The 27,360-nt window shown below is 35.9% G+C and overlaps 1 protein-coding gene across 1 annotated transcript in view; it reads left to right on the top strand.

The window, feature by feature from the left end:
• Positions 1 to 215: 215 nt before the first annotated feature.
• The window catches only part of ADGRV1 (adhesion G protein-coupled receptor V1), a 543,587-nt gene continuing 516,442 nt past the window's right edge, over positions 216 to 27,360 (top strand). Inside the window, exons 1-4 of the mRNA XM_047076463.1 lie at positions 216 to 315; positions 22,332 to 22,516; positions 24,789 to 24,938; positions 26,046 to 26,141. Of these exons, the coding sequence (XP_046932419.1) occupies positions 216 to 315; positions 22,332 to 22,516; positions 24,789 to 24,938; positions 26,046 to 26,141 (531 nt within the window). The remainder of the gene's footprint in view (positions 316 to 22,331; positions 22,517 to 24,788; positions 24,939 to 26,045; positions 26,142 to 27,360) is intronic.

The raw sequence follows: 27,360 nt of genomic DNA on the forward strand, positions 1-27,360 counted from the left end.
CTAAACTCTATAGCTGGAGTGAGCTGATTAGGAACAGTGTGGTCTGACGACCGGACTAAAGAGTGGTTTAGGCAGTTGTGTGGCCCTCATCTGAAAGATAGTGCTGACGTATGCCAGGAGCTGAGGTCAGTGTGGCGTGAGGGCCACAGACACCAGCAGGCCTAGGCAGATGGAGGAGGACCGGGTTCAGACAGGGCACTGGGTGCTGAGGCTCCATGGCAGCTGGATCACTGTTGTCTGGGAGATACCATACCTCCTTTAGGAATGCATATGGCACTGGAATTCTTAGAGCATGCAATAAGGGACCTCCAAGAGGTAAAGCTGGATTTCCTTCCAGCGTGATGCAAGGTGTTTTGAGTAGAATTTAATTTAATTTGGAGAAATAATGTCCTGGTGAGATATTTGAACCATAAGTGTTGTGGACTAGTTCATACTTCTTACAGACTGATGATTCCAAGGAATTAGTATTTTTCATTACATCACAGCTATAAGAAAATTTTAATCAAATTTAACCCTGTCATCACTCAGCATAGTACTAAAACAGAGTTTGGACTACATTTAAAACAACAAAAATAAACACTCTCTTTTAAGAGGAAGAAAAGAAGAAAAACATTTAACTTTGTAATATGTGTAGGCAGTAAATGATGACCATGAAACACCTGAAAGAGTGGACATTTAAAGTAAGAAATTAAAACAAAACAAACCAAACAAAAAAAACAAGAGAAGTTAGAGTAGATGTTATGAGAAAAGTACAGATAATAGTTATAAAACAAAAAAATAAGAGAGAGTACAGCCAATATATTATTAGGCATTTGCTTTTCTATAAAGATGAATTTAAGTCAAACCTACCAAATATCTTATTTAAAATGAAAAATCAGAAAAAAGTAAAATGAAAAACCACAACATCTTGTAAAATGTTTTATAAAGCTCAGACCCATTCCAGTGATCTGTTACTGATAAACTCCTATGCTTTCCTTAACCAGAAAGATTTCAAACTTTGCCATAGAATTTTTGAGTATTCTGATAGATGTTATTAACTTTTTTATCAGTAAAAAAACAACAAAAAACCAGCCTGAAATGTTTGCTCTGGAGTTAGTGGCACTTTCAAAGCGTGTTTACCAGGGTTTAATTGAGTCAGTGGAGTGTTTTAGCATTTGGAAATTTTGACCTGCTGGGTAGAGGTACTTCTGTAATTGTACCAAGCATTATAGAGGTTTATCAAAAGTGGATTTTAGGCTTTATCTTACAATTTTTATTTGTAAACTCCATATGTAACTGGACAGCAAGGGAAACTCAATCTCAGTGATTTTCCTTAGGGATACAAGTATATTGACAAACATTGTGGTATACTGAAATGACAGTAAATCTATTGCTCACAAGTTCAATGTTTATGAGACAGGTAGAGAAATAATATTGTAAGGTCATTGGTTTCAAACTTCCTTGGATGGAAATGTTTGTAATTCAAGCTTAGGTTTTATAGGTTTCAAAGCCGTGAGTATTATAGAAGTTGGGGTAGGAGTGCCTAGGTGGCTCTGTTGATTAAACCTTCAACTCTTAATTTCAGCTCAGGTCATTATCTTGTGGTTTGTAGGATCGAGCCCCTCATCTGGCTCTGCACTGACAGCGTGGAGCCTGCTTGGGATTCTCTCTCTCCTCTCTCTGTCTTTACCCTACTTTAGCATGATTTCTCTTTCTCTTTCTCTCAAAATAAATAAATAAACTTAAAAAAAAAAAGGAAAATTAATACGAATTAAAAAAAAAGAAGTTGGGGAAAAAGTAAAGGGTGTTCAGATATTTTGGCTTCAAATTAAGGCTTTTATTAATATTAGAATTTTGTACAGTTTTTGAGGCCCTGTGGAAAATTTGAAAATTGTCCAGTGAAAGGATTGAATATCTAAAAAGTATTTTGTTTAGGGGTGCCTGGAGGGCTCAGTCAGAAGAGTATGCAACTCTTAATCTTGGGGTTATGAGTTTGGATGCCACATTAGGGTAAAGATTACTTAAATAAAAATCAATAAAAAGTATGTTGTTTAAATTAGGAAAGTGGCTCCTTAGGAGTACCTGGGTGGCTCAGTTGGTTAAGCATCTGACTTTAGCTCAGGTCACGATCTCATGGTTTATGGGTTCGAGCTTTGCGTCAGGCTCTGTGTTGACAGCTCAGAACCTGGAGCCTGCTTCGGATTCTGGGTCTCCCTCTGTCTCTGCTGCTACCCTACTCATGCTCTGTCTCTCTCTGTCTCTCAAAAATAAATACTAAAAAATAAAAGGAAAATGGCTCCCTGCAGTGACAGTAGATTGTATGACACATAAGTATTTTGCAAATATGGAGGAGGAATTACTTAGCTGGATCACAAGTGATTGTCTAGCACTTTACCTAATTCATCTGAATATCATATATTTAGCCAGTGTGGTTACTTTAAAGAAACTACTTTACCTTAACAAAATTCAGCAAGACCAAAGAACAAAAAATTTTTTTCATGTATCATTGTTAAACAAACAATTCTGTTTTGTGTCAGAGTTAATAAGTGAAAGTAATCACCAGAAAACAGAATGTTAAGAACAAAATTAAAGTTTACTTTTTGTTTAAACAAAAATAAATAATAAAAAACTACTCTTCTACTTGGAAATGAGAGAAACCTCAACTCTTCTAAGTAATACTTGCATTATAAGAAACTAATATCTGCAGTAATAAACTTTTTAGACTACAACAGCACAAACTCAGCTTATCAAAACCTGTGAGATACAGTCAAAGCTGCACTTGGAGCAAAACCATAGCTTTAGGGAAGGCATAATGAAAACTAAATTAATTTTCAATTTATGAATCTTTTTTATGATTTAACTTTATTTTTTATTTTTTTAAAATTTACATCCAAATTACTTAATATATAGTGAAGCAATGATTTCAGTAGATTCCCTACTGCCCCTTACCCATTTAGCCCATCCCCCCTCCCACAACCCCTCCAGCAACCCTCAGTTTGTTCTCCATATTTATGAGTCTCCTTTGTTTTGTCCCCCTCCCTGTTTTTATATTATTTTTGTTTCCCTTCCCTTATGTTCATCTGTTTTGTCTCTTAAAGTCCTCATATGAGTGAAGTCATATGATTTTTGTCTTTCTCTGACTAATTTCACGTAGCATAATACCCTCCAGTTCCATCCACGTAGTTGGAAATGGCAAGATTTCATTCTTTTTGATTGCTGAGTAATACTCCATTATATATATATATATATATATATATATATACACACACACACACACACCACATTTTCTTTATCCATTCATCCATCGATGGACATTTGGGCTCTTTCCATACTTTGGCTATTGTTGATAGTGCTGCTATCAACATGGGGGTGCATGTGTTCCTTCGAAACAGCACACCTGTATCCCGTGGATAAATGCCTAGTAGTGCAATTGCTGGGTCGTATGCTAGTTCTATTTTTAGTTTTTTCAGGAATCTCCATACTGTTTTCCAGAGTGGCTGCACCAGCTTGCACTCCCACCAACAATGGAAAAGAGATCCTCTTTCTCCTCATCCTCACCAACATCTGTTGTTGCCTGAGTTGCTAATGTTAGCCATTCTGACAGGTGTAAGGTGGTATCTCATTGTGGTTTTGATTTGTATTTGCCTGATGATGAGTGATGTTGAGCATTTTTTCATGTGTCGGTTGGCCATCTGGATGTCTTCTTTGGAGAAATGTCTATTCATGTCTTTTGCCCATTTCTTCACTGGATTATTTGTTTTTTGGGTGTTGAGTTTGATAAGTTCTTTGTAGATTTTGGATATTAACCCTTTATCTGATATGTCATTTGCAAATATCTTGTCCCATTCTGTCGGTTGCCTTTTAGTTCTGCTGATTGTTTCCTTCACTGTGCAGAAGCTTTTTATTTTGATGAGGTCCCGGTAGTTCATTTTTGCTTTTGTTTCCCCTGCCTCCGGAGACGTGTTGAGTAAGAAATTGCTGTGGCCAAGATCAAAGAGGTTTTTGTCTGCTTTCTCCTTGAAGATTTTGATGGCTTCCTGTCTTACATTGAGGTCTTTCATCCACTTTGAGTTTATTTTTGTGTATGGTGTAAGAAAGTAGTCCAGGGTCATTCTTCTGCATGTCACTGTCCAGCTTTCCCAGCACCACTTGGTGAAGAGACTGTCTTTATTCCATTGTTTATTCTTTCCTGCTTTGTCAAAGATTAGTTGCCCATATGTTTGTGGGTCCATTTCTGGGTTCTCGATTCTGTTCCATGGATCTGAGTGTCTGTTCTTCTGCCAGTACCATACTGTCTTGATGATTACAGCTTTGTAGTATAGTTTGAAGTCTGGGATTGTGATGCCTCCTGCTTTGGTTTTCTTTTTCAAGATTGCTTTGGGTATTCGGGGTCTTTTCTGGTTCCATACAAATTTTAGGATTATTTGTTATAGCTCTGTGAAGAAGGCTGGTGTTACTTTGATAGGGATCATGTTGAATATGTAGATTGCTTTGGGTAGTATCAATTTATGAATCTTAAGAAAATATTTTAATAAACCAATCAGGATAGAGAAATTGCTAAAGATTAAAGAAGAAAGTGGTGAATTAGAAAGCTGGAAATTTGTGGACTTGGTAAATAAATCCAAGGCCAAAATAGCCAAAATCAGTAGTCTTACTACTTCATTTTACAGATGAGGAAGTAAACTCACAAAGTTAAATGACTACCTAAAGTTTCCCACCTGGTAAGCGGCAGAGTACTCTAAGGACACAGCTGATAGGCCCTGATGTATTTTCTTTAGCATGAAGATTGGCATTAACCAACTGGTCCATTAGTCTGAATTCTGGTGACAGTGTAGGACCTATGAGGCTAGAAAATGGCTTGCGAGTGATATTGCTGGAGATGTTACAATTGCTTGAAGTAACTGGTTGCAAAAAATATGGTAGAAATCACGTGTCTGTTGGAGGTGGCTAGAACCTTGGGAAATAAGGGCACATAAGCATTACTACAACTTGGGATAATATGATCAAGAGTTTTATTAACAGAAGACAGAGTGAGTTTAGGTAGATATGACTTCAGAGAAATTGAGGAGCATAATCTGAAATTGATAACCATTTGGCAGCACTTTTCATGAATTCATGGTATAGTGACTCTGTATTCCATTAATTCTATCAGACTGCCATACATAGTCCCTATATATTTTGATTAGGTTCCACTGCTATGTTATATAGATTTACATTACAAAATGTACATAATGTTTTGGTGTTGGTACAGTTTTTAATAAGTAGATGATGGTTGGAAGGAAGTTGAGCTTGTTTCCTTTAAAAGAAAACAATACAGTTATTTTAAAAAGGGTTGAGTAGGCTGCACGTAGTAACTTCCTTCTAAAAAGTATATTATAGAAACGGTGGAGAGAGGAAAGTAACATTGCAGGGGAGAACCCTGACAAACACTATCTCACCTAGGAGTGATAAGTCATGTTGATAGTACATACCTTTATATCATGTAATGAGAATGTCAGTCTACCTCTGTGGTCTTCCTGCCAAACCCATAATCCCAGTCTAATTATGAGACAAATCATCAGACAAGTCTGAGTTGAGGAACATTCTGCAAAACACCTGCTAGTACTCTTCAAAACTGTATCAAGGTTATGAAAAATAAGAAAAGTTTGAGAGGGACGCTTGAGTGGCACAGTCAGTTAAGTGTCCAACTTTGGCTCAGGTCATGATCTCACAGTTCAAGAGTTTGAGACCTACATTGGGCTCTCTGCTGTTGGCACAGAGCCCTCTTTGAATCATCTGTCCCCCTCTCTCTTTGCCCCTGTCCCCCCTCTCTCAAAAATAAATAAACATTAAAAAACAAAAAGGAAATAGTCTGAGAAACTGTCATAGCCAAGAGGAGCCTAAGAAAACATGACAGCTAAATGGAACATATCCTGGATGAGATCCTGGAACAGAAAAAGGACGTTAGGTACCTAAACAAAGTATTGACTTTAGTCAAACTATATTTTGTGGTTTTCTCATTTTATTGTGAAAATAATAAATATTTATTAAAAAAAATCATGATATAGGGCATCTGGCGGCTCAGTCAGTTAAGCGTGTGACTTTGGCTCAGGTCATGATCTTGCAGTTTGTGAGTTCAAGCCCTGTGTTGAACAGCTCAGAGCCTGGAGCCTGCCTCAGATTCTGTCTCCCCCTCTTTCTGACCCTCCCCAGATTGCTTTCTGTTTCTCTCTAAAAGGATTAATAAAATATAATAAAAAATAAAAAAAAATCATAAGGGGCGCCTGGGTGGCTCAGTTGGTTAAGCAGCCGACTTCATTTAGGTCATGATCTCACAGTTTGTGGGTTTGAGCCCTGCTTCACGTTCTGTGCCAATTGGTCAGAGCCTGGAGCCTGCTTCAGAATCTGTGTCTCCCTCTCTCTCTGCCCTCCCCCTGCTCATGCTCTGTCTCTTTCTGTGTCTGTCAAGAATAAACATCAAAAAAATTTTTTGAGAAAAAAAAATCATGTTATAAAACCATAGTGGCTCTGCACAAGCTGGGTTGTTAAAAGGTTTGTGAACACTTAAAAGATCTAGAAAAAGAACAAAGCCCAAAGTTAGTACAAAGAAGGGAATGATAAAGGTCAGAGTGGAAATAAAATAGAGATTGAAAAACAATAAAGAAGATAATGAGACTAAGAGTTGGTTCTTTGAAAAGATAAGCAAAATTGATAAACTAACCAAGAAAATAAGAGAGAAGACTCAAATAAATAAACTTAGAAAAGAAAGAGGGGAAGTTATATGTGACACTACAGAAATACAAAAAATTATGAGTCTATTCCAATAAAATAATATGCCAACAAATTGGACAACCTAGAAGAAATGAATAAATAAAGATCTTATCTTCTGGAGGGGGCTTGGGTGGCTCAGTCAGTTAAGCATCTGACTCTTGATTTTGGCTCAGATCATGATCTCTTCGTTTGTGAGATCAAGCCCCACATTGGGCTCTGTGCTGACAGCATGGAACCTGCTGGGGATTCCCTCTCCCTCTTTCTTTGTCCCTCCCCTGCTTGTGTGCTTGTACCCTGTCTCTTCTCTGTCTCTCTCTTACACACACAAAAATAAACAAACATTTAAAAAAGAATATCTTCCCAGACTGAATCCTGATGAAATAGAGTATCTGAACAGACTAATAACTAGTAACAAAATTGAATCACTATTCAGAAAGCCCCCCAAAAAACAAAAGTATAGGATTCACAGATGAATTCTACCAGACATTTAAAAAAGAGTTAATACCTATTGTTTTCAAGTTATTTCCAAAAATATCAGAGAAAGGAATACTTCCAAATTCATTCTTTGAGACCAGCATTACCATGATACCAAGGGCCAACAAAGATCTACAAAAAAAGATAATTACAGACCGATATTCCTGATGAACATAGATGCAAAAGTCTTCAACAAAATATTAGGAAACCAAATTCAGTGATACATTAAAAGGTTCATTCACCACCAGCTGCGATTTAGTGTATGGATGCAAGGATGGTTCAATGTCCATAAATTAATTAACGTGATACACCACATTAACAAAATGAAAGATAAAAATTATATGATTGTTTCAATAGATTCACAAAAAGGATTTGCCAAATCCAACATTTATTCATGGTAAAAAGCTGTCAACAAAGTGGGTATAGAGGGAACATACTTCAAAGGCTGTATATGATAAGCCCACAGATAACATTGTATTCAATAATGGAAAGCTGAAAGCTTTTCTGGTGAGATTGGGAAGAAGACAAGGATGCCTGCGGTCACCACTTTTATTCAACATATTACTAGAAATTGTAGCCATAGCAGTCAGACAAGAAAAAGATACAAAAGGCCCCCAAATTGGTAATAAAGAGGTAAAACTTACTATTTGTAGTTGATATGATACTGTATATAGAAAACCTTAAAGACTCCACCAAAAAAATCTATTAGAACTAATAATTTCGCAAAATTGTGGGATACAAAATCAATATACAGAAATGTTGTGTTTCCATACACTACTAATGAAATACCAGAAAGAGAAATTAAAAAAAAACAATCTCACTTAGAGTTGCATCAGAAAGAATAAAATAGCTAGAAATAAATTTAACCAAAGAGGTTAATGACTTATACTCTGAAAATTAAAAACATTGATAAAATAAGTCAAAGATGGCACAAATAAATAGAAAGATATACCATGCTAATGGATTAGAAGAATTAATAATGTCCATACTACCCAAAGCTATCTACATGTTCAATGTAATCCCTATCAAAATGCCAATAGTATTTTTCACAGGATTAGAGAAAAAAAAAATCCTAAAATTTGTATTAAACTACAAAAGACTCTGAATAGCCAAAGCAATCTTGAGAAAGAACAAAGCTGGAGAAACAAAGCCTAAAATACTAGATTTTAAGATATGCTGTAAAGCTGTAGTAATCAAAATACTATGGTACTAACACAGAAATAGACATGTAGATCAATAGAGTAGAGTAGAGAGCCCAGAAATAAATCCACGCTTCTATAGTCAATCTGTGACAAAGAAGACAAGAATATACAATGGGGAGAAGACAGTATCTTCAATAAGCGGTTTTGGGAAAATTGGATAGCTACATGCAAAAGAATGAAAATAGACCACTTGCTTGCAGTAAACACAAAAATAAATTCAAAATGGATTAAAGACCTAAATGTAAGACCTAGAACCATAAAACTCCTAAAAGAAAACATAGGGAGTAATCTGAACATCAGTCTTAACAGTGTTTTTCTGGATCTGTCTCTTCAGATAAGGGCAACAAAAGCAAAAATAAACAATTGAGACTGACTACTTCAAGCTGAAAAGCTTTTGCATGGTGAAGGAAGCCATCAATAAAACAAAAAGACAACCTACTGAATGGGAGAAGATATTTGCAAATGATAATAACTGATAAGGGATTAATATACAAAATTATACAAAGAACTCTTACAACTCAGCACTTCAAAGAAACAACTTATCTGATGAAAAAATGGGCAGAATACCTGACTAGACATTTTTCCAAGGAGGACACACACATGGCCAGCCAACAGATGTATGAAAAAATGCCGAATGGCTAGCATCAAAAAGACAGGAAATAACAAGTGTTGGTGAGGATTTGGAGAAAAGGGAACCCTTATGCACTGTTTGTGGGAATGTAAGTGCAGCCATTGTTGAAAACAGTATGGAGGGCCCTCAAAAAACTAAAAACAAAGTACCATATACTCTAGTAATTCAACTAATGGGTATTTACCCAAGGAAAACAAAAACACTAGAAAAATAGAGAAATAGAAAAATAAACACCCTGTGTTTATTGCAGCATCATTTACAGTAGCCAAGGTATGGAAGCAACCCAAGGATCCATCATTAGACCAATGGATAAAGAAGATGTGGTATATATATGCAATATAAATACTTAGCCGTGAAAAAGAATGAAGTCTTGGTGTTCAGGACAGTGTGACCTAGAGGGTATTATGCTAAGTTAGATAAGTCAGAGAAAGACAAATGCCATATGATTTACTTAGATAATGGATTTGAAAAACAAATGAACAAAGAAAAACAGACTCATAGAGAACAAACTAGTGGTTGTCAGAGGGGAGAAGGATGGTGAGATAGGCAAAATAGGTGAGGGGGATAAAGAGGTACAAACTTCAGTTATAAAATTTAAGTCATGAGATGTAAAAGTACAGCATGAGGAATATAGTCAATAATATTGTGGTAACTTGTGGTGGTGACAGATAGTGACTATGCTTATCATAGCATTTTGTAATGTATGTAATTGTTGAATTGCTATGTTGTATACCTGAAATGAGTACAACATATCAAGTGTATTTCAATTGAAAAAATAAATAAACGTTTGTGGTGTTTAAGTGTGGTGATCCTCTGCTACAGTACCGTTGTGACGGTAGTTTTGACCTCAACACCTTTAGGCCCAGTAGTCTGTCTTTTGTGTTTTATACCCTTTTGTTATTCAGGAGGAACCTCAAGTCATTACAGATAGAATACAAACTTGTTTTTCTAACTCTGAAAAGTATTGTTCTCCCTCTCTGGGGTGATAGGTGGAACCAGGTAGGTAGACGTTTCCTAAGTTCCCAGCTCTCTCTTGTACCTGTGCTTTCCATGCCAGGTACAGTGTGTAGAGGTAGCTGATACTCTGGTTTGAGGTTTGTTTTTTGTTTTTGTTTTTGTTTTTGAGAGAGAAGTGGGAGTGAATGAGGAAGGGGCAAAGGGAGAGGAAGAGAAAGAATCTTAAGCAGGTTCCACACCCAGTATGGAGCCTGATGAAGGGCTCAGTCTCATGACCGTGAGATCATGACCTGAGCTAAAACCAAGAGTTGGATGCCTGGATGCCTAACCAACTGAGCCACGCAGGTGCCCCTGGTTTGAGTTTTGCAAGTATTCCAGGAACATCAGGAATCCCACCATTTTGTTCTTCAAATACATTATTGTAATTCATTTCCCCTCAGACCTTGAAGTGCCATTGCGGGTTTTCATTGTGCTTTTCAAACTTTCCTAGGTTATGGATGTTTCCATCTTACCTCAGACATCCTTCTTTCATTCTAATGTTGTTATTGTGATAGTGGATGGGTGGGAGGAGAGCCTCACACAGGACAGTCTAAGATGCCCAATCCTATTTCCTTTGGTCTCTTGGCCATGTGGACATTGAAGGTCCAGAGCCTGGAATCTGGTACTTCATGGTGTACTGGAATGAATTTTTCTGTGCTTCACAAATACCCCAGTGCTTTAGCTGTTCTTTTTTCCCCCCTTTAACAGTTGAGGGAACTCAGGGCCCAGAGAGGTGGATTAACTTGTCCATTGATGGCAAAGATGGAAGAAGACAGAGACTAGAGGTGACTGGGGGCTCAGCATCCCCAGGGGCACTGGCAGTGTTTAACTAGAGGACTCAGAGCAAATATTGTAGGATCCCCAAGTTGGTACTGCCGGGAATGCTTTCCCTTTGTCCTCTAAAATCAAATTCCTGGGACTCTCTAGGGGGCAGCTTGCAAGGTGTGTATGTGTGCATATGTATGTCTGGACATGTAAAAAGAAATATTTTACTTTTCTATTTGATCCCACTTAGAGGAGACATTGGCATGGTACTGGAGTTCAGATTCTCTTTCTAATTAGCAGTTGGCTGCTCAGCTCCAGCCAGCTGATGTCATGTAGAAATGTGAACTCAGTTTTTTCAAAATAATCTAGAAACCCATTTTTTAAAAATGTGACATCCTTAAATTTTAAATCTTGGAAAAAACTCTTTTAGTATTATTTTGTAAACACAGTTTGGCCTAAAAACATGTCTCTAGACCTCTCTGCGTGAAACCTCTGGGTTTCAGCATGAAACATGAAACTCTGTACTTTGTTCTTTTCCTTACCTGCCATGAGTACATACAATTTTTTTTTAGAAATGACAGCATCTGGATTCTCCAATGAATGCAAATGATATTCAAGAAATAGGTACAGAATAGAAAGAAACAGAAAGTGGCTGAGAGAATTTTTTTTTAAGGTAATACTGAATCTCAGTACAAATGAATTATAGCTGTTTTCAGTGAGGTCTTAATTTCGGTAAAATTGTTTTGTGACTTTTGCTTTTGGTTTTTATAAGGGCATTGCAAATTTCATTTTTACAAAGAGTTTTAAGTGGCAAAAATCTATCTTTAAATTCTTAGGACTTTTTTTCATCATTAGCATGTTTTTGAAGATGGAGGGGTGCCATCTAATGGTAGTTCATGAAATCTTCATTTGGACACATGATCCTTATATTTCAAAGGCGCAAAAAGGCAAGTGTGTCTTCTCCTTGACAGAGTTACCTTTAACACACTCAGATGTGGAATCTCTGTGAACACATCCTCACTGACTTTATTGCTTCTGAATTTGCCTCAAAGTATTTTGTGTAGTGAATTTTTCACCTTGTGCTTTGGCAAAGTGGGATAGAGACAACCCATTTGAAACCTATAACCTTCTAGAGCCCCACATATCCTAGAGTTGAAGCTTCTGCCTACTGTTCTTCCTGTTTTTTTGGTGAGCATTTGTAATTCAAATATGAGCAGCTTGAATGGCTTTTGTGATCTAGTTGATGACTCATGCAAATGGGACTGTATGGTCTCATGGAAAATGTTAAGCTTAACTATTTTGGGAATCAGAAATCAGAAGTCCACATACATTATTTAAAAGATTTTATGTCTTCTATCAAGCATTTACTTACCTCATTTAATAAGTTTAGTAATATGTTACTTTTCCAGGAAATTCTGGTTCAAGTTGTACAATTGTTTACTGAAATGGTTGTTGTGGAACCAGAGTCCTATGCATGTGCCAGGGTGATTTGTTCTATAATGGTTATTCTTTTGGAAAAGAAAAAAAGAAAAAGAATGAAAAAAGAAAAAAGAGAAATTGTGTTGAATTACACTTTGCAAAAGCTGGTAAATATTACTCTCATAAAAGTATAAGATGAGCACATGTCGGGGCGCCTGGGTGGCGCAGTCAGTTAAGCGTCCGACTTCAGCCAGGTCACGATCTCGCGGTCCGTGAGTTCGAGCCCCGCGTCGGGCTCTGGGCTGATGGCTCAGAGCCTGGAGTCTGTTTCCGATTCTGTGTCTCCCTCTCTCTCTGCCCCTCCCCCGTTCATGCTCTGTCTCTCTCTGTCCCAAAACTAAATAAACGTTGAAAAGAAAAAAAAAAATTAAAAAAAAAAAAAGATGAGCACATGTCAACGATTTTATTCAACTCATTAGTGAGGAAACGAAGAAAGTGTTAATGCTGGTTCAAAGAGCTTTTGAGGAGCTAACTATAAGAAAATTAATAAAGGAATGTTGGGATAAGATTTTTAGGTTAGTTATAAAACTGGTTACTGTCCTCCTGGGCAATAAAACTATGGCCTCTGGATTATCTCTTTTACTGGACAAAAATTATTTGCATGTTTACTGCATGAAAATTTCCAGATTTGCATGTAAATTCACAAAGTCTGAAACCTTTTATCAATAGTAAAGAATTGTTGAGTTGAACAAAGTACTTTTCTTTAAATCTTGCATCGGTGTGTGTCTGTATGATACTGAAATTACATGCCACATGCTTTTTTTGCCTTGTATCCAAACTTTGGACACTTTTTCTTAAAAATGATCAATATCGTTGAGCCTTATGTCTGTATCCATGTTTGGTGCTGAAAATGCGAAAGGTATCCAAAATGGGTGAGGTCATTGTCCTGAGTGCGTTTCTTCTAAGGGTAGAGGTGGAATAAATGCAAATTGTGATTAAGTGCAATGAAATAAGCAAAAAGCTGAGAGAAGGATATCAGAGGACGAATTTCTTTACATACAGAAAATAGAAAGATGATTCTGAGAAGATGACATTTAAGCAAAAACATAAAGGATGAGAAAGGATCATGTGAAAGGTGGGAGGGAAGAGAGTTTTAGGCGTGGGGAGTAACCAGCTGTGGCCAGAAGTGAGAAAGGGCTTGACTCATCCAAGGATTTGGAACCCCAGTGTGGCTGTGAGTGAGGGGGAGAGTGGCACTTGAGAGAATAGATACGTTCTGTTTATACTGGGTCTTGCAGTCCATGGTAAGGAATTTGCACTTTATTTTGAGTACACTTAAGAGTTTTTAAAGATTTTTCTTGCGAAAGCTTTTTTCATCATGGAAAACTTTAAACATACAAAAAAAAAAAAAAAAAAGGAAATGAACGCATCACCCAGTTTGGGACTAGATCCCAGGCATTTTGGCTCCTAATGTGTGACTGATACAAAAGTAGGTGGAAGAGTGAAAGCAAAAAAAAAAAAAAAATTGTTGAAAATATGAAGGCGATGAAAATAAACCGTTGGAAGCAGTTAATGGGAGATGCCAAAATGCTTTTTTAGAGCCACGACAGGATTTAAAGTGATAATTGAATATTTAAGAAAATAAAAACTTTAGATATACACTTTAATATTGGGTCTTCCCAAACCACCTAAAACTTCACAGTAGAGGGCTTTAAAAAAATTATATAAACCCACAAAGATAGAAGAGGAGAGTAGACAATACCAATGCGGTTTTTGAGCCAGAAGGCAGATGGATGAGTAGTAATTGGCTTAGCAGACCCACAGCAGCTTAACTCTATAAGCTAGCAGGCCAAGAAATAGCCAGTTTGCACAGAATTCTCGAAAAGTATAGGAAGTGGTGGCAACAGGTACCTCTAAAACTACGGGGGTGGGGCTGGGTAAACAACTAGATAGGGTGAAAGCTGTTCCAGGAGTAGTCAGATTCCTAGAATTATCATCCATTCTATACTGTTCCTAACCCCTCCTGCCCACCTCCACCTCTTTGCAGCTTTACTGTTTACCCTCCAGAAACGATTAAACATGGTTTCTTGATTGGGGATCTGAGGCATGTATGAAGGATGAAGATCCCTAAAGATACAGGAAATTAAATGACCGTATGATTACTGATTGCTGAGACTCTAGTCCTTTTCCTACCCTTGGTTCCTGAAATCTTCGTAGTTATATCTGTATCTTCTGAATAGTAGAATGGAAGATTTTTCTTTGAGGAACCTGATCAACCCTTAGTCTTTTCTGAAGGTACCAAAATTGAAAATTTCTAATAAAAAGTTTACTCAAATTCACCCAAGTTAACAAGCTACACTCTCCCACGTATGCTCAAAACTTTGAATTTTCATTTTGTTCTCTGATTGTTAATCATGGGGCAGATAAACAGACCCAGATATTCAGAGCATTCAATCATTATTTTAGTCTCTTACTTTTAAGCATATACAGATAACCAAGAATTACCAGAGGTATGAAGAAATTTTTTATGTAGAAGATAGATCTCAGGGATTAACTAACAAAGCAACTTAGAGGTATCAGAGACCATTAAGAGAACAGAAAAGTTTTAAAAAATTAATACTTTCTGAGAGATAAAAGCAGGTATTTGATTAATGGAAAAAGAACAGGATACCATTAAATTCTTGGAAATTTAAAGCACAATAGTATAAATAAAAACATTTTTAGTAGAATTGAAATTTAATGATGGATTAAATTCTCAGGGAAAAAAATCAAAGATTTGGAAATTAGAATAAAGGATAAGAAAATGAAAGGGTTAATCCCAGAATACCAAGAAAAAAATAGGAGTTTTTAGGATGAAAGAACAGTGAAAATGGAAGGAGGAGAAATCATTGTAATATAAGAAAAATGTCCAGATTTGAAGGATGAGTGTCAGACTGAAGGGGGACTGACTGAGTACTCAGACAAATGAACAAAAATAAACCCATTCCAAGAAAAATCCTTTGAAATTTTCATAACACTGTGGACAAGGAGAAAAAGCTTCCAGAGGCAAGACAATGCAAATAAACATGTACAATACTTCATAATCAAAATGATTTTTGATTTCTTAACAGCAATATTGGAAGTTTGAAAATAATGGAACAAGGCTTTGAAAATAATTAAAATTGTTTTCACCAGAAATTCTGTACCCAATAGAAGTATTGTTAAGTGGAAGATTAATACACAATAATTTCTAACATACAAGATTTAAAAGGTTTATTTCTACACAGCCTTTCTTAGGAAGTTACTGGAGGGTGCTCTCCATCAAAACAAGAGAATAAACCAAGTAAACCAAGAAAGAAGAAAACATGGAATCAGCAAACAGATCAAAGGGGAAAAAATCAAAGGGATCCCTGGATGGTTCTTGTGTTTCACACGTAGAGGTGAAGAAGTCTTGATGAATAAAGACTTGACAATGTTTTGTCTAGGAAAGTATAAGTTGCCAGATTTATGTCTCTTCACCCTAGAGGGTGAATCAATGGGTATCATGAAAGTCAGTGGACACAATCATTTAATTGATGAGATCTGCAATTGTGATGGCATGTAGTTGAGGCAATTATATGTGTGCATTATGAATGTCTACATCAAACCCTAGTATCTATCTCTCCGTTAACCACCATCTTGAGAAAATGTGCTGATTCCTGTAATCTGTATGCAGAAGAAAACAATCTGTCACAGGAATTTTCTCCTGCAGACATACATCTTACTATACGCATAGATTCTTTCTTGTGAAGAGACAAAGTTGATCATTGTAATTGACTGGATAGCAGAAGCATATGGCTGGTGGGGGCTGGTGTGAGGGAGACTTACTTCTCATTATTTACCTTTTTTGTCCCTTCTTAATATAGAGCCAGGATATATATGTTATTTAAAGATGAATAAAATAAAAATCTTGAATAAGTAAAGCTAATAAACTTTATATAAATAACTTTAAGAGACTACTCCCCTTTTCACTTAAAAATATCTGACATTTCCTCTGTGTGTAACATCAGCTTACTTTTTATTGAAAGTTGCAAATTTAAATTCTGTTTTGGTATGGAGGAAGGAAAACATTTTTTTGTAGTACTCACCCAAATATAAATAACACAGATTAAGAATTCTTAGAGGGTGAATAATTTATGATATGAGTGATGAAACTTCTCTTGTTCCATAGGAGAAACTCTATAGCTTTAGAATGCCCATTAGTAAATGTAATAGAATTGAAGTAATTCTATTCTAGAAAACCTTTCGCCATTAGGATCATATTTTCAGTATCAGTTACCTGGTGGTCACACCGTGGGAAGATGTTTGCTACAGCCCAGACAAGGCAGCAGCTGAAACAAAAGGTCAATGCATCCTTTCAATTCCACACTGATAATGTTTGTCATCTTACTTTGACCAATCACTCGTAGAGGTTGTACCCTTGTTTATTCTGAAACTTAAAAAGACAAAATTAACTTTTATTATTTTTTTAATTTTTAATGTTTATTCATTTTTAAGAGAGAGAGAGGGAGGGAGAGACAGAGTCAGAGCCTAAGCAGGGGAAGGGCAGAAAGCGAAGGAGACACAGAATCTGAAGCAGGCTCTAGGCTCTGAGCTGTCAGCACAGAGCCCGACGCGGGGCTCAGACCCATGAACTGCAAGTCGGCGCTGAAGTCAGTGCTTAACTGACCGAGCCACCCAGGCGCCCCCAGCAAAGTTAACTTTTAAATTGACTGAAGGTTTTGTTAGAAAGTTGATTACTGCAAAATCAGCAAAATCTATTTTTAATATGTTTTTCTTTATATTGTCATCTGTTGAGTCCTGATTCTTATTTGTGTACTTTATTTTATTCTTTATCCTATTCTATTTCTACAGACTTATTGAAACTTAAAATAGAAGGCTATTCCCATTTCCTCAAAATATACTCTATTTGCTACCTTTCCTAAGGTACCCATTAATAAGAGGCGAGATAGGAGGAAGGTCATATCCTAGGTAAACAGGATTTAGAATTCTGTGGTTAGTATGACATACTGTGTTGGAGTATATGTGACATTTAATTTTATAAATGACATAATAGTAATATATAATATTATATTATTATAATTATATAATAATATAATTATATATTATTATATCATATTATTATATTATATTATATAATATAATAATATAATAATACAATAATATAATAATAATATATAATATAATAATAATATAATAATATATTATATGATATATCATATATTATATGATTATATATATCATATATGATTATATATATCATATATCATATATTATATTATATCATATTATTATATATGACATTTAATACATTGTATGCTAAGTGACCCAAATGGAGAATAAAGTTAGTGAATACCAGTAGGTTTTCCAAAGAGAAAGGACAGTTAGACATTCAGGAAAAAAGCAGAGAAAAAAATTAATGCCAGGCAAATTTAAAGAAGCATAATATTGGGGTTCCTTGTGACAGAATGCATTAACTTTTTAGAACAGAGTCAGTGTTGTATTCTGTCCTGCTATTATTGTCAAGACCTCTTTGGTTTGTCTGCCTGTCCTAAATTTCCTTGCTAGTCATTGTCAGTTTTAAAGTGGAAGGGGCGGGCGCCTGGGTGGCTCAGTCGGTTAAGCGTCCGACTCAGGTCATAATACTCTGGTTTGAGTTCGAGCCCCGCATCAGGCTCGGAACCTGCAGCCTGCTTCAGATTCTGTGTCTCCCTCTCTCTGTGTCCCTCCCCTTCTCACACTCTCTCGCTTTCAAAAATAAATAAACATTAAAAAATTAAATAAAGTGGAAGGAAAGCTATCGTAGATGGTGGTAATAATTACATGGGAACAGGAAAGCTAGCTAGTGTTGTATCCTTTCACAGAAGATTAGAAAGACTAAGACTGTTGAATGTCGGAGCAGAGAAGTGATCTTCCACTTGGTATATCCTGATGTGGATTCATAGTGTCACAGATTGGAGATTAATGGATAAATATTGATGTTGCAAAGTGACAGAAAAATCCAGCCTAAACTGGCTGTGGCAAAAAATGTAATTTATTGCCCAGTTTTGGAAAAGGCCAGGGTAAAGCTGGATTCAGGAAGCTAAGCTTGATTGTCAAGACTTGGCTCTTCTCTACCTCTTGGCTCTGTCTTTGGCTGTGTTGGTTTCCTTTCCAGGCTTCCGAGGAAACTGGCCCCAAGCAAAATGATCCCGAATCCAGCAGTAAGGGGAATCTGCATCCTTATGCTTAAGCAGGATTCTCAGAATTGTTTTGTTGACTTTGGCCCATTGCTGTGATTATCGTGGAGCCAAGGACCATATCTTGTGGATCTTCATATCCTCAGTGATTAGTTCAGGGTGTTTGCTGCACAATGTATAGTAGGTGCTCAGTATACAAATGTTATACCAAATTTTAATCTGCTCTTCTGAAAGCAAACAATTTGCATTGTAGCAACTATTCTAATATAATCCTGACTTTAATTTCAAAATATTGTTTTGTGGAATTAGATGACTTGTTGGATAGGCTGAAAGTGATTACTAAAAACTAAAGACTTTGTGCCTGTGTGTGATCAGGACTATCAAAATTTCATAGTAAAATCAGGAAATAAGCAAGAAAGTAACATAAATCTCATATTGTTTTAACACGATAAGAAATCTATTCAGAGATAAGAGATCTTTGGCAGGAACAGCTTTGATTTCCTTTGAATCACACTGAGCGAGGTAAGAGGAGAACATGGACGGTAGTTAGAAAAGAGAGGATCTGAATATTGGAATATCATGCCACTGCAGAGTAGAGGAATGCCTTCATAATGCTAAAGTTCTTTTTTTACAGTTATGACAGAATATGAGTTCAGCACATCTTTAAACACATGTTGTTTGAAATTCATTTTATAAAGAAGTTTAGAATAGGTAGTCTGATGGGTCATGTAAGACTTTTCTTAAATCCAATAAGAGAAAGAAAGACCTGAAATAGATGTAAGACTTATGTGTTGTGTCAGTCACTAACGCTAATCTTGTGAGTTTAATATAGGGAGTTCCAAAGACTGGATTTTTAGCATGATAGAGGAGAATATACCTAGTTACCCTAAAGAAGAAACTTCAGCATTTGTGTAATTATGCCTGTCTTCTAATGGGAACTTCACTTCTAAAGTTTTTTCTTCATCTTTAAATTTCTATTGAATGCCAACTTTGCCTCAGCAACTTTTCTTACAGGTTGAAAAGATGAAAGCAGGGGAGATTCAATTATCAATGATGTCACAGAATTTGAGGCATTTCCAATCATGCTTGTTTGTTCATTTCACATAATCTCAAAACTCACTGATGTGCACCAATTTAAAATGAATTTACTGACTTAACCACAAGATCTTGGAGCTCTAATTGCCTGGGAAACTGCAAGAATGCACCATTTGAACTCATTGGTCCTGACGTTAAAAGATGCTGTTAAATATTTAGAGTAGTCAAGAGAACTGCAGTTTCTGTTAAGTAAATATAGTGTTTATTAGAATAGTAACGTGCCAACTTTTAGGATACTTATACAGCTTTTTGGTAGTTTTGGTGCATGAGTTTAAAATATTTGAATGTGTAAAAATAGCATAAGCAGTCTACTAAATTTTTCAAGATGGTGACGTGATTTGCAAGAATAGAATATAAGAGGCAATATAGTATGGTTTTTGGGTAGAGAGTCCGCAAGTAGACTGCTGGGTTCAAATCCCCCTTGTCCTCTTAACTAAGTAACAGTACGTGTGTTAACAAGATGGTCTGTGCTTTAGTTTCCTTAGCTGTCAATGGGATTAATGCTACTAGTACCTTCTTCACAGACAGGTTGTGAAGATTAAATGTGTTATCGTGTGTAAAGTATCTACAACAACACTACATAAGCATTAGCTTTTCTGGTTTCTTTCTATAGGTAATTGCAGTTTTTCTTCAGGATATATGGAATCCTAGAATATAATATAGTAACACACACAGAAATATATGTGGGGAATTCTATAGTAAGTTCAAGCATATTGCATTGAAAAATTCAGTAATTAACTCGTAGCTCCAAATGTGGTCTGTTGTACATCCATTTCAAAACATGCTCCTCACACTCTAGTTCAGTGTATGTCAAAATGTATGTTAAGGATCAGTTACTTTAGAGTGAAAGGGCTGCCTGTTAGATGTAGATTCCTGGGCCTCAATCAAATTCACCGGATCAGAATTTTTGAGTCCGTGAGTTAGCATTTTAACAAACATTTGACTTGTTTCTTATGGAGGGCAAATTTTGAGAAGTTACATCTCCAGCTGTTCATGATTCCCCCTTGTCGTGCTGTAATTCACTTACACTCTTTCTCACTCAGAACTTCAGGTGTCCTCTTACTTCTGTCAGCTCAAAATTCTATCACATCTCACGTTCAAGGAGTTTTTTTTCTTTCGAAATCACAGTAGACCGCAGTTGATCTTTTTCTTACGCATCGCTGCCTCATCACCCCTCCATTCTGTATTCTTTTTCTCATTCCTAGTTCATTTCTTTCCCACTATTTGTCATAAGTGAGGTGTGAAATCATTCTGGCTTTAGAATTCCACAGAAAATCTTAGTTGTCTTTGGTGGCCCAGAATTGCTCCTAATCTCCTACCTCACTCAGGCTTTGCCTTTTTCCTTCCCTTTCTCTCATTCTTTTCATTTCCTTTCTTTGGGCTAACATTACTACCTTAGAAGTCAGGGAAGAGAGAAGTTTTATTTCTTCTTGCAAGTCCCTTTATCCCCATGGCAGGTGAAACATTCTTAGAGAGAAGGCACAGGTGTAGAAAATGCTTTAGTCTTCCAGAATCTCTGGTCCTGTTGGCCCATGTCTCTTTCCTGGACTCCATCTGACCTCTGCATCCCTGCCTGTGGATTTTGCAGTTTTAACTATGTGAGACGTCATTAAGCAATCTCAGATTGCATTGTTTGAATATACTTGATTGAGAAAATTGAATTTAAAGTAAAATATATCAAGATCTCATGTATTTGGTGGTTTTTAAATACAAAGCCACATGTAGCCATGTGGCAGTACCACATACATGAAAATTTTATTACTTCTTGACCAAGGTAGAGTAATAGGAAGCATTTTGGCTCACTGAGTGCATAATGCAACTCTCCTTTAAAACACATGAACTTGTTATGTTCGTGTGACTGGTCACATAATCCATTGGAATCTTAATGATCCGTGAGATCAGTTGTTCACATTTTTAGAGGTACATCTACATTACAAAACAACATTGCTTTCAAGAGGCCACTGCACTGTTGTGCTTTTGAAAGCACTTGAATCACACAGGGCTGCAAGTAGGAACACTATTGATGCGTCATAAACACACACATTTTAGTAAGAAGAAAACAGTACAGTTATGGAAAAGAAGGAAATACACACTTTGCCAAATTTACTTTTAAAGCAACATAGACATTTTCTAAGAAACGATGTTAGTATTTTAGGTAGTAGAATGGGAGAAATTTAGGTCCTGGAAATTTATGTTGAAAGCATTAGCATTTCCTTGCAATAACTAAAAAATTTTAAAAAGTATTTTCAAGTAAGACAAATGTCAGGAAAAAGTAGATACAACCAAGAAATCAATTTATTAATAAAGTTTCAGCTTCAGCTGCTTTTATATCCCAGTTTTAAGAGTTCTCTCATAGTTTTGTGATAAATAAATAGATGAAGAGGCCCTATTAAGATCATTGATCGACTTGATAATTTTTTAGTGTTGGCTTGTATTTTACAGTTTCATTTTGGGGAGAAGATGGGCTTTAATTCCATTTCCAAAGTACTGATTTATGTTTTTCTTAGGATAAATTAGAGGGTCAAAAAATTTAAAAACCCTAATTTGATAAATAAGTTTAAGACTACTGATAACTATTATCTTGTATAAGGTTAAAGAACAAAAAGTAGTTATGAATTGTAAAAAATAATCATAGAAGAGATTGTGATTTTAAACTTATTTCCCTGATCCCATATTTAAGTTGGATGGTTTAATATTTGTTGTATTTATGTCTTAGTTCCTTACTGTCTAGCTCTTCACTGTTTGTATCTGTAGCAACATGGTCTAATGAAAATATATTAGGTATGTTTTGTGAACAAAGCTTTTTTCTTTTTTTCCTAATAGGGATGCCCTCTGCATCTTTATTAGTAAATCTCCTCTCAGCTTTATTCATCCCTTATGTGTTTGGAGAAACAGAAATAAGGTTTGCCGGACAGACAACATTTGTAGTTAATGAAACAAGTACAACAGTTATTCGTCTTGTCATCGAAAGGATAGGAGAGCCAGCAAATGTCACTGCAATTGTATCGGTAAGAAATGATGTAGCTCTGTTCTTACTGAAGTAGATGATATGACATTTCTTAGTTTCAGCGACAAGAATTTTTCTTAACTGTTTGAGATTCTGAGTAGTTTCATTATGATAAATGATTTTCGGGTATACTATTCCATTCATATTTCCTAAATTTTTTTTAACTTGAGATTCTGAGTTGTTTCATTATGATAAATGATTTGTAGGTACACTATTCCATTCATATTTCCTGTAGGTTTATAGGGTGCACCAATTAGCATATGCACGTGGCAATAATAGTAAAGATATAGACTGATTATTTTTAAATGTTCATATGTTTATTTTAAAACAAATAAAAAAGATATCAGTAAGTATTCCTAGGTAGAATAACATTTACTTCGGGTAATTTGGATTCCAGTTATCTCTGCTCAGATATATATTTCAGGTGGCTTAGGGAAAAATACATAAAATTTTTAAAAGTAATGGCAAATTAAAAGTGAATTTTGTCAGAAAGCTTGGGAAAAATTAAGTTCATTAACTTAAGTACAGGTTAGGTAGGATTTGTTAAACTGTCAGGTTATCTTGCACACAGTTTAGTTATTGGATGGATTCAGTGTGCATATATCTGTGTCTACGTGTAACCAGAAAGTAATGTCATATGACCACTAAGGATATTGCTGTATCTGAGGCCCAAAATACTTGAAATTTTTTTTCAAAAATAAGTTTTGAAGTAGTGGGTTAAATTATCACATTGTGAAACATTGTAAAAAAGAGATAAAAAAGGAAAAGAAAGATATAAAAAAAATATGAAACAAACCCAGTTTTATAACTTTGTGCATTGCTTTTAGTTTTTAATTTATAATATGTGTGTATATATGTACTTATTTCATTTTAATGAGTATACATTGTGGTTGATAACCTTTTATGCATAATTTTTATTGTATCATAAGAATGTTGTGGGGTGATTCTGTCATTTTTCACAGCTTTTCCCCATGGTGGCATCATCATTTCCCAATTATTTTTCACGTGGCTTTCACTGAGGTTTTTCCAATTTATGTTGCTGTAAATGCTGCTCTGATGAAAATGTTTACATATGTATTGATTTTTGCATATTTTGGATCGTTAAATGATATTTGGGGTTGGGTTACTGTGTTTTTCTCTTTATTTGTTTCAGTGGCTCTTGATAGTTAATGCTTTGTAAAAGACTGCAACTTTTTATATTAAGGTATAATTACAAGTTTTTCGGTACCCTTAACTTACTCGGATATCTCAAGTATTTAACCTTTATTTTTACAAATGAAAACTAGAAATTGACTATAATTTCCCAAACATGTTCATCATTTTTTTTTTTAATTTTTTTTTTCAACGTTTTTATTTATTTTTGGGACAGAGAGAGACAGAGCATGAACGGGGGAGGGGCAGAGAGAGAGGGAGACACAGAATCCGAAACAGGCTCCAGGCTCCGAGCCATCAGCCCAGAGCCTGCCGCGGGGCTCGAACTCACGGACCGCGAGATCGTGACCTGGCTGAAGTCGGACGCTTAACCGACTGCGCCACCCAGGTGCCCCATGTTCATCATTTTTTATTTGCACTAAATCATGGTTTTTTTTCTAGTAGATAGGTTATTCATTCTGAGTTCTTTGGCAAAAGAAACCTCATTTAGATTTGCACAAGAAGTTGTTCCTTTATAATTTCATCATTACTGCTCCCTTGAAAATCTGTTAGCAATGCTGATGTTGTAGAGTGAAGCCTTAAAAACTTAAGGAAAAGTTTGTGATGAGTAATAATTTGGAATGCTGAAAGAATTGAGTCTTTATTGGTACTATGGGAAAATATAAATAAAACTTCATTTGACAGTTCTGGAAAAAGTACTTCTTTGAAACTGATAGCATAAGTAATTTTTATTTTCCTGATGTATTTTGACAGGCTATTTCCACTTCTTCTTTGAGGGAGTTTTAGCTACAATTTTTTTTTGTCAGGTTTGCTGTAATCCCCTTGAGATCATTCAAGAGGCAGAGAAAAAAAATTCACATCCATACTTGCTATGCAATTATTACTTTTCTGTGTCATGATTCCTTTACCTTCTAGAGCATAAACAAGTGTTTCTGTTTAGAATCATTTTTAATAATGTGTTTTGAAGGTGATTTTTATTGGTTGTTAAATATTTGTTTTGTTTTTGTACATCCGTTATATAAACATCAGTGTCAGTTGATGACTACTGTGTTTTCTGTTGATGGCTCCAATTAGCATCAATTTGGTTGTCCTAAGAACTGTCTCTGTTTTGCATTTGATAGCTGTATGGAGATGACACTGGTGACTTTTTTGACACATATGCTGCAGCTTTTATACCTGTTGGAGAAACAAATAGAACAGTGTACATAGCAGTATGTGATGATGACTTGCCAGAGCCCGACGAAACTTTTACTTTTCACTTGACATTCCAGGTAAGTCCTTCTTGCCCCTGCTGCCCACCTTGAACTCACAGAAACCTCACAATGCTTAAAAATCTGTTTCTCTAGAGATAAGCCAATCTAGAGACTGGAGGTGGTTTTCAAAGAAGTCAGGACTGACAGTCTCTTTGGCAATTCCATGGTCTGGTTATTTTTCCTCAGACAATCTTGTTTAGAAGATTCTACAGTTAGTTTCTGGATCCATTCAGCTTATTTAGGAATTGCCATGACAGATGCTCAAGAAAAACCTGTCTTCCCTTTGGCTCTTTTCTCTTTTATCCGTCCCCTGCTACCAGATGCACAAAGAATGACCGAGACTTCTGAGTTCAAAGGAGAGGGATACAAAAAGCAGGCTTGGAAGTGGGAGGTCCCTGTGCCTTAGAATCATTTTGGAGTAGCTCTGGGAAAAATGTTTGAATAGCCTAAGATTTAATTGTCCTTTATGGCTTGATCTATTAGGTTGAGGTAATGACTGCTAACACTGCTGTAGTTAATTTTTCTGAGGGGCATTGAGAATTCTTTTCAGAATGATTATATTGGTATGAGTAAAATTTTTATGAAAATGATACTTGAAATAATACTGTTTTGCCTTTGTATATCACTTTGCTGCATATCATGCTGCCGTAGAATATCAATAGAAATGTTGTAGAAAACTCTTCCCTTATTAATCAGAAAAAATGTTTTAATATTTTATCTTTAATTTGGCTTTATAATTTATAAAGTAAATAATTCTTAAGTGTCAGCACCTTCTATAGTGAGAAGAAAACACATTTGAATAGAATTTTATACTGCTTACTTAATTCTCTGTTATATTAGTAATGAGATTGGAGTAATTATAATATAGCATTACTAGCCAGTGTTTGCTTATCATTGTAATGATTTAGTGATTAATCGTTTTTATAAGTTTTTGAAAAGTTTTTATTTGGGACTTCTTTACCATGTTGACTTAATTTGAAAACATTTTCTTAATCTGCATTAAAAGTATGCTTGTATTTTTATTCATAGTCTGAACAATTACTTAAAGACAGAAACTCTATTAAAATCATTCTTTTTTTCCTCTTATTTTTAATTTATTAACTTATCTTGGGGCTTTTATTTTAGAAACCTTCAGCAAATGTGAAGCTTGGATGGCCAAGGACTGTTACGGTGACAATATTATCAAATGACAATGCATTTGGAATTATTTCATTTAATATGGTATGGTTACAAACTGATCAATTTTGTGGTTGCTAGATAAGAGTTATTAAATTAAAGAAATTTTTTTAGGGTTTATTCATTTTTCAGAGACAGAGATAGAGCATGAGGAGGGGAGGGGCCGAGAGAGAGGGAGACACAGAATCTGAAGCAGGCTCCAGGCTCTGAGCTGTCAGCACAGAGCCTCACGCGGGGCTCAGACTCACAGACCATGAGATCATGACCTGAGCTGAAGTCGGACACTTAACTGACTGAGCCACCCAGGCACCACAGTAGTTATTAAATTTTTAAATTATTTTTCATGATATTACCTGGTATCATCTTGCCATTTGAAATTTAAATAAAATTCGCTCTAACTCCATCCATAACCCATATTCTGTAGACTGTCCATTTGTTCTGCCTGAGATTTCTTGAGATTGAGGAGGCCTATGTGATCTTGGCTGTCTCTTGTCCTGTTCTTCTGCTGATCATTCCACCTGATTCATTCGTTACTTCCGTCGGTGGTCTGTAACTTGGATGTTGTCTTATTCTTTTGCATCTGTTGTAACAGAATTCTGTAGACTGGTGGCTTAAAAACAACAGAAATGTATTTCTCACAGTTCTGAAGGCTGAAGTCCAAGATCAGGGTGCTAGCAGATTTGGTGTCTGGTGACGGCCTGCTTCCTAGGGGTCTTCTTGTTATGCTTTCATAAGGTAGAAGGGGCAAGGAGCTCTCTGGGATCTCTCTGATAAGGGCACTTATCCCATTTGAGAGCTTTGCCCTCATGATCTAATCACCCCAATGGCCCTGCTCCTACATTTGAACATGACTTTGGGGGGGTGGGGACACAAACATTTAGTCTTGTAGCAGATGTTGTAATCTAGTCCCTTTTGCTTGATTTTCTCAGCTGCCTCTTAAAGAAAATCTTGTTTGTCAGCCTTCTCAGAAAGTTGGGAGATGAGAAAAACTTATTGAAAGAATACTGGAAAAACCTACAGTAAACTGAAAATTCAGTAGCAGACATAGTTCTTAAAAATTCTATACTCAATCCCTACACTGAGATTTTTCCATTTATTAATATTTCTTAAAGGTTAAAATTCCTTGTCATCCCCCTTAGTTTTGCTGAGCAGTTCATTTTATTCTCTCTGGTCACCAGATTCCTATGTTCCCGACCAGTTCTGTGTTCATAGAGTTTTATCTTTAGAAACAAACCCACAAGCTAGGTCCCCCACTGAGAGAAGT

The sequence above is a fragment of the Lynx rufus genome, unplaced genomic scaffold (genome assembly GCF_022079265.1).
Source record: "Lynx rufus isolate CCGP_SWC_20201006 ecotype Redwood Valley unplaced genomic scaffold, mLynRuf1.p SCAF_1, whole genome shotgun sequence".
Lineage (NCBI taxonomy): Eukaryota > Metazoa > Chordata > Mammalia > Carnivora > Felidae > Lynx > Lynx rufus.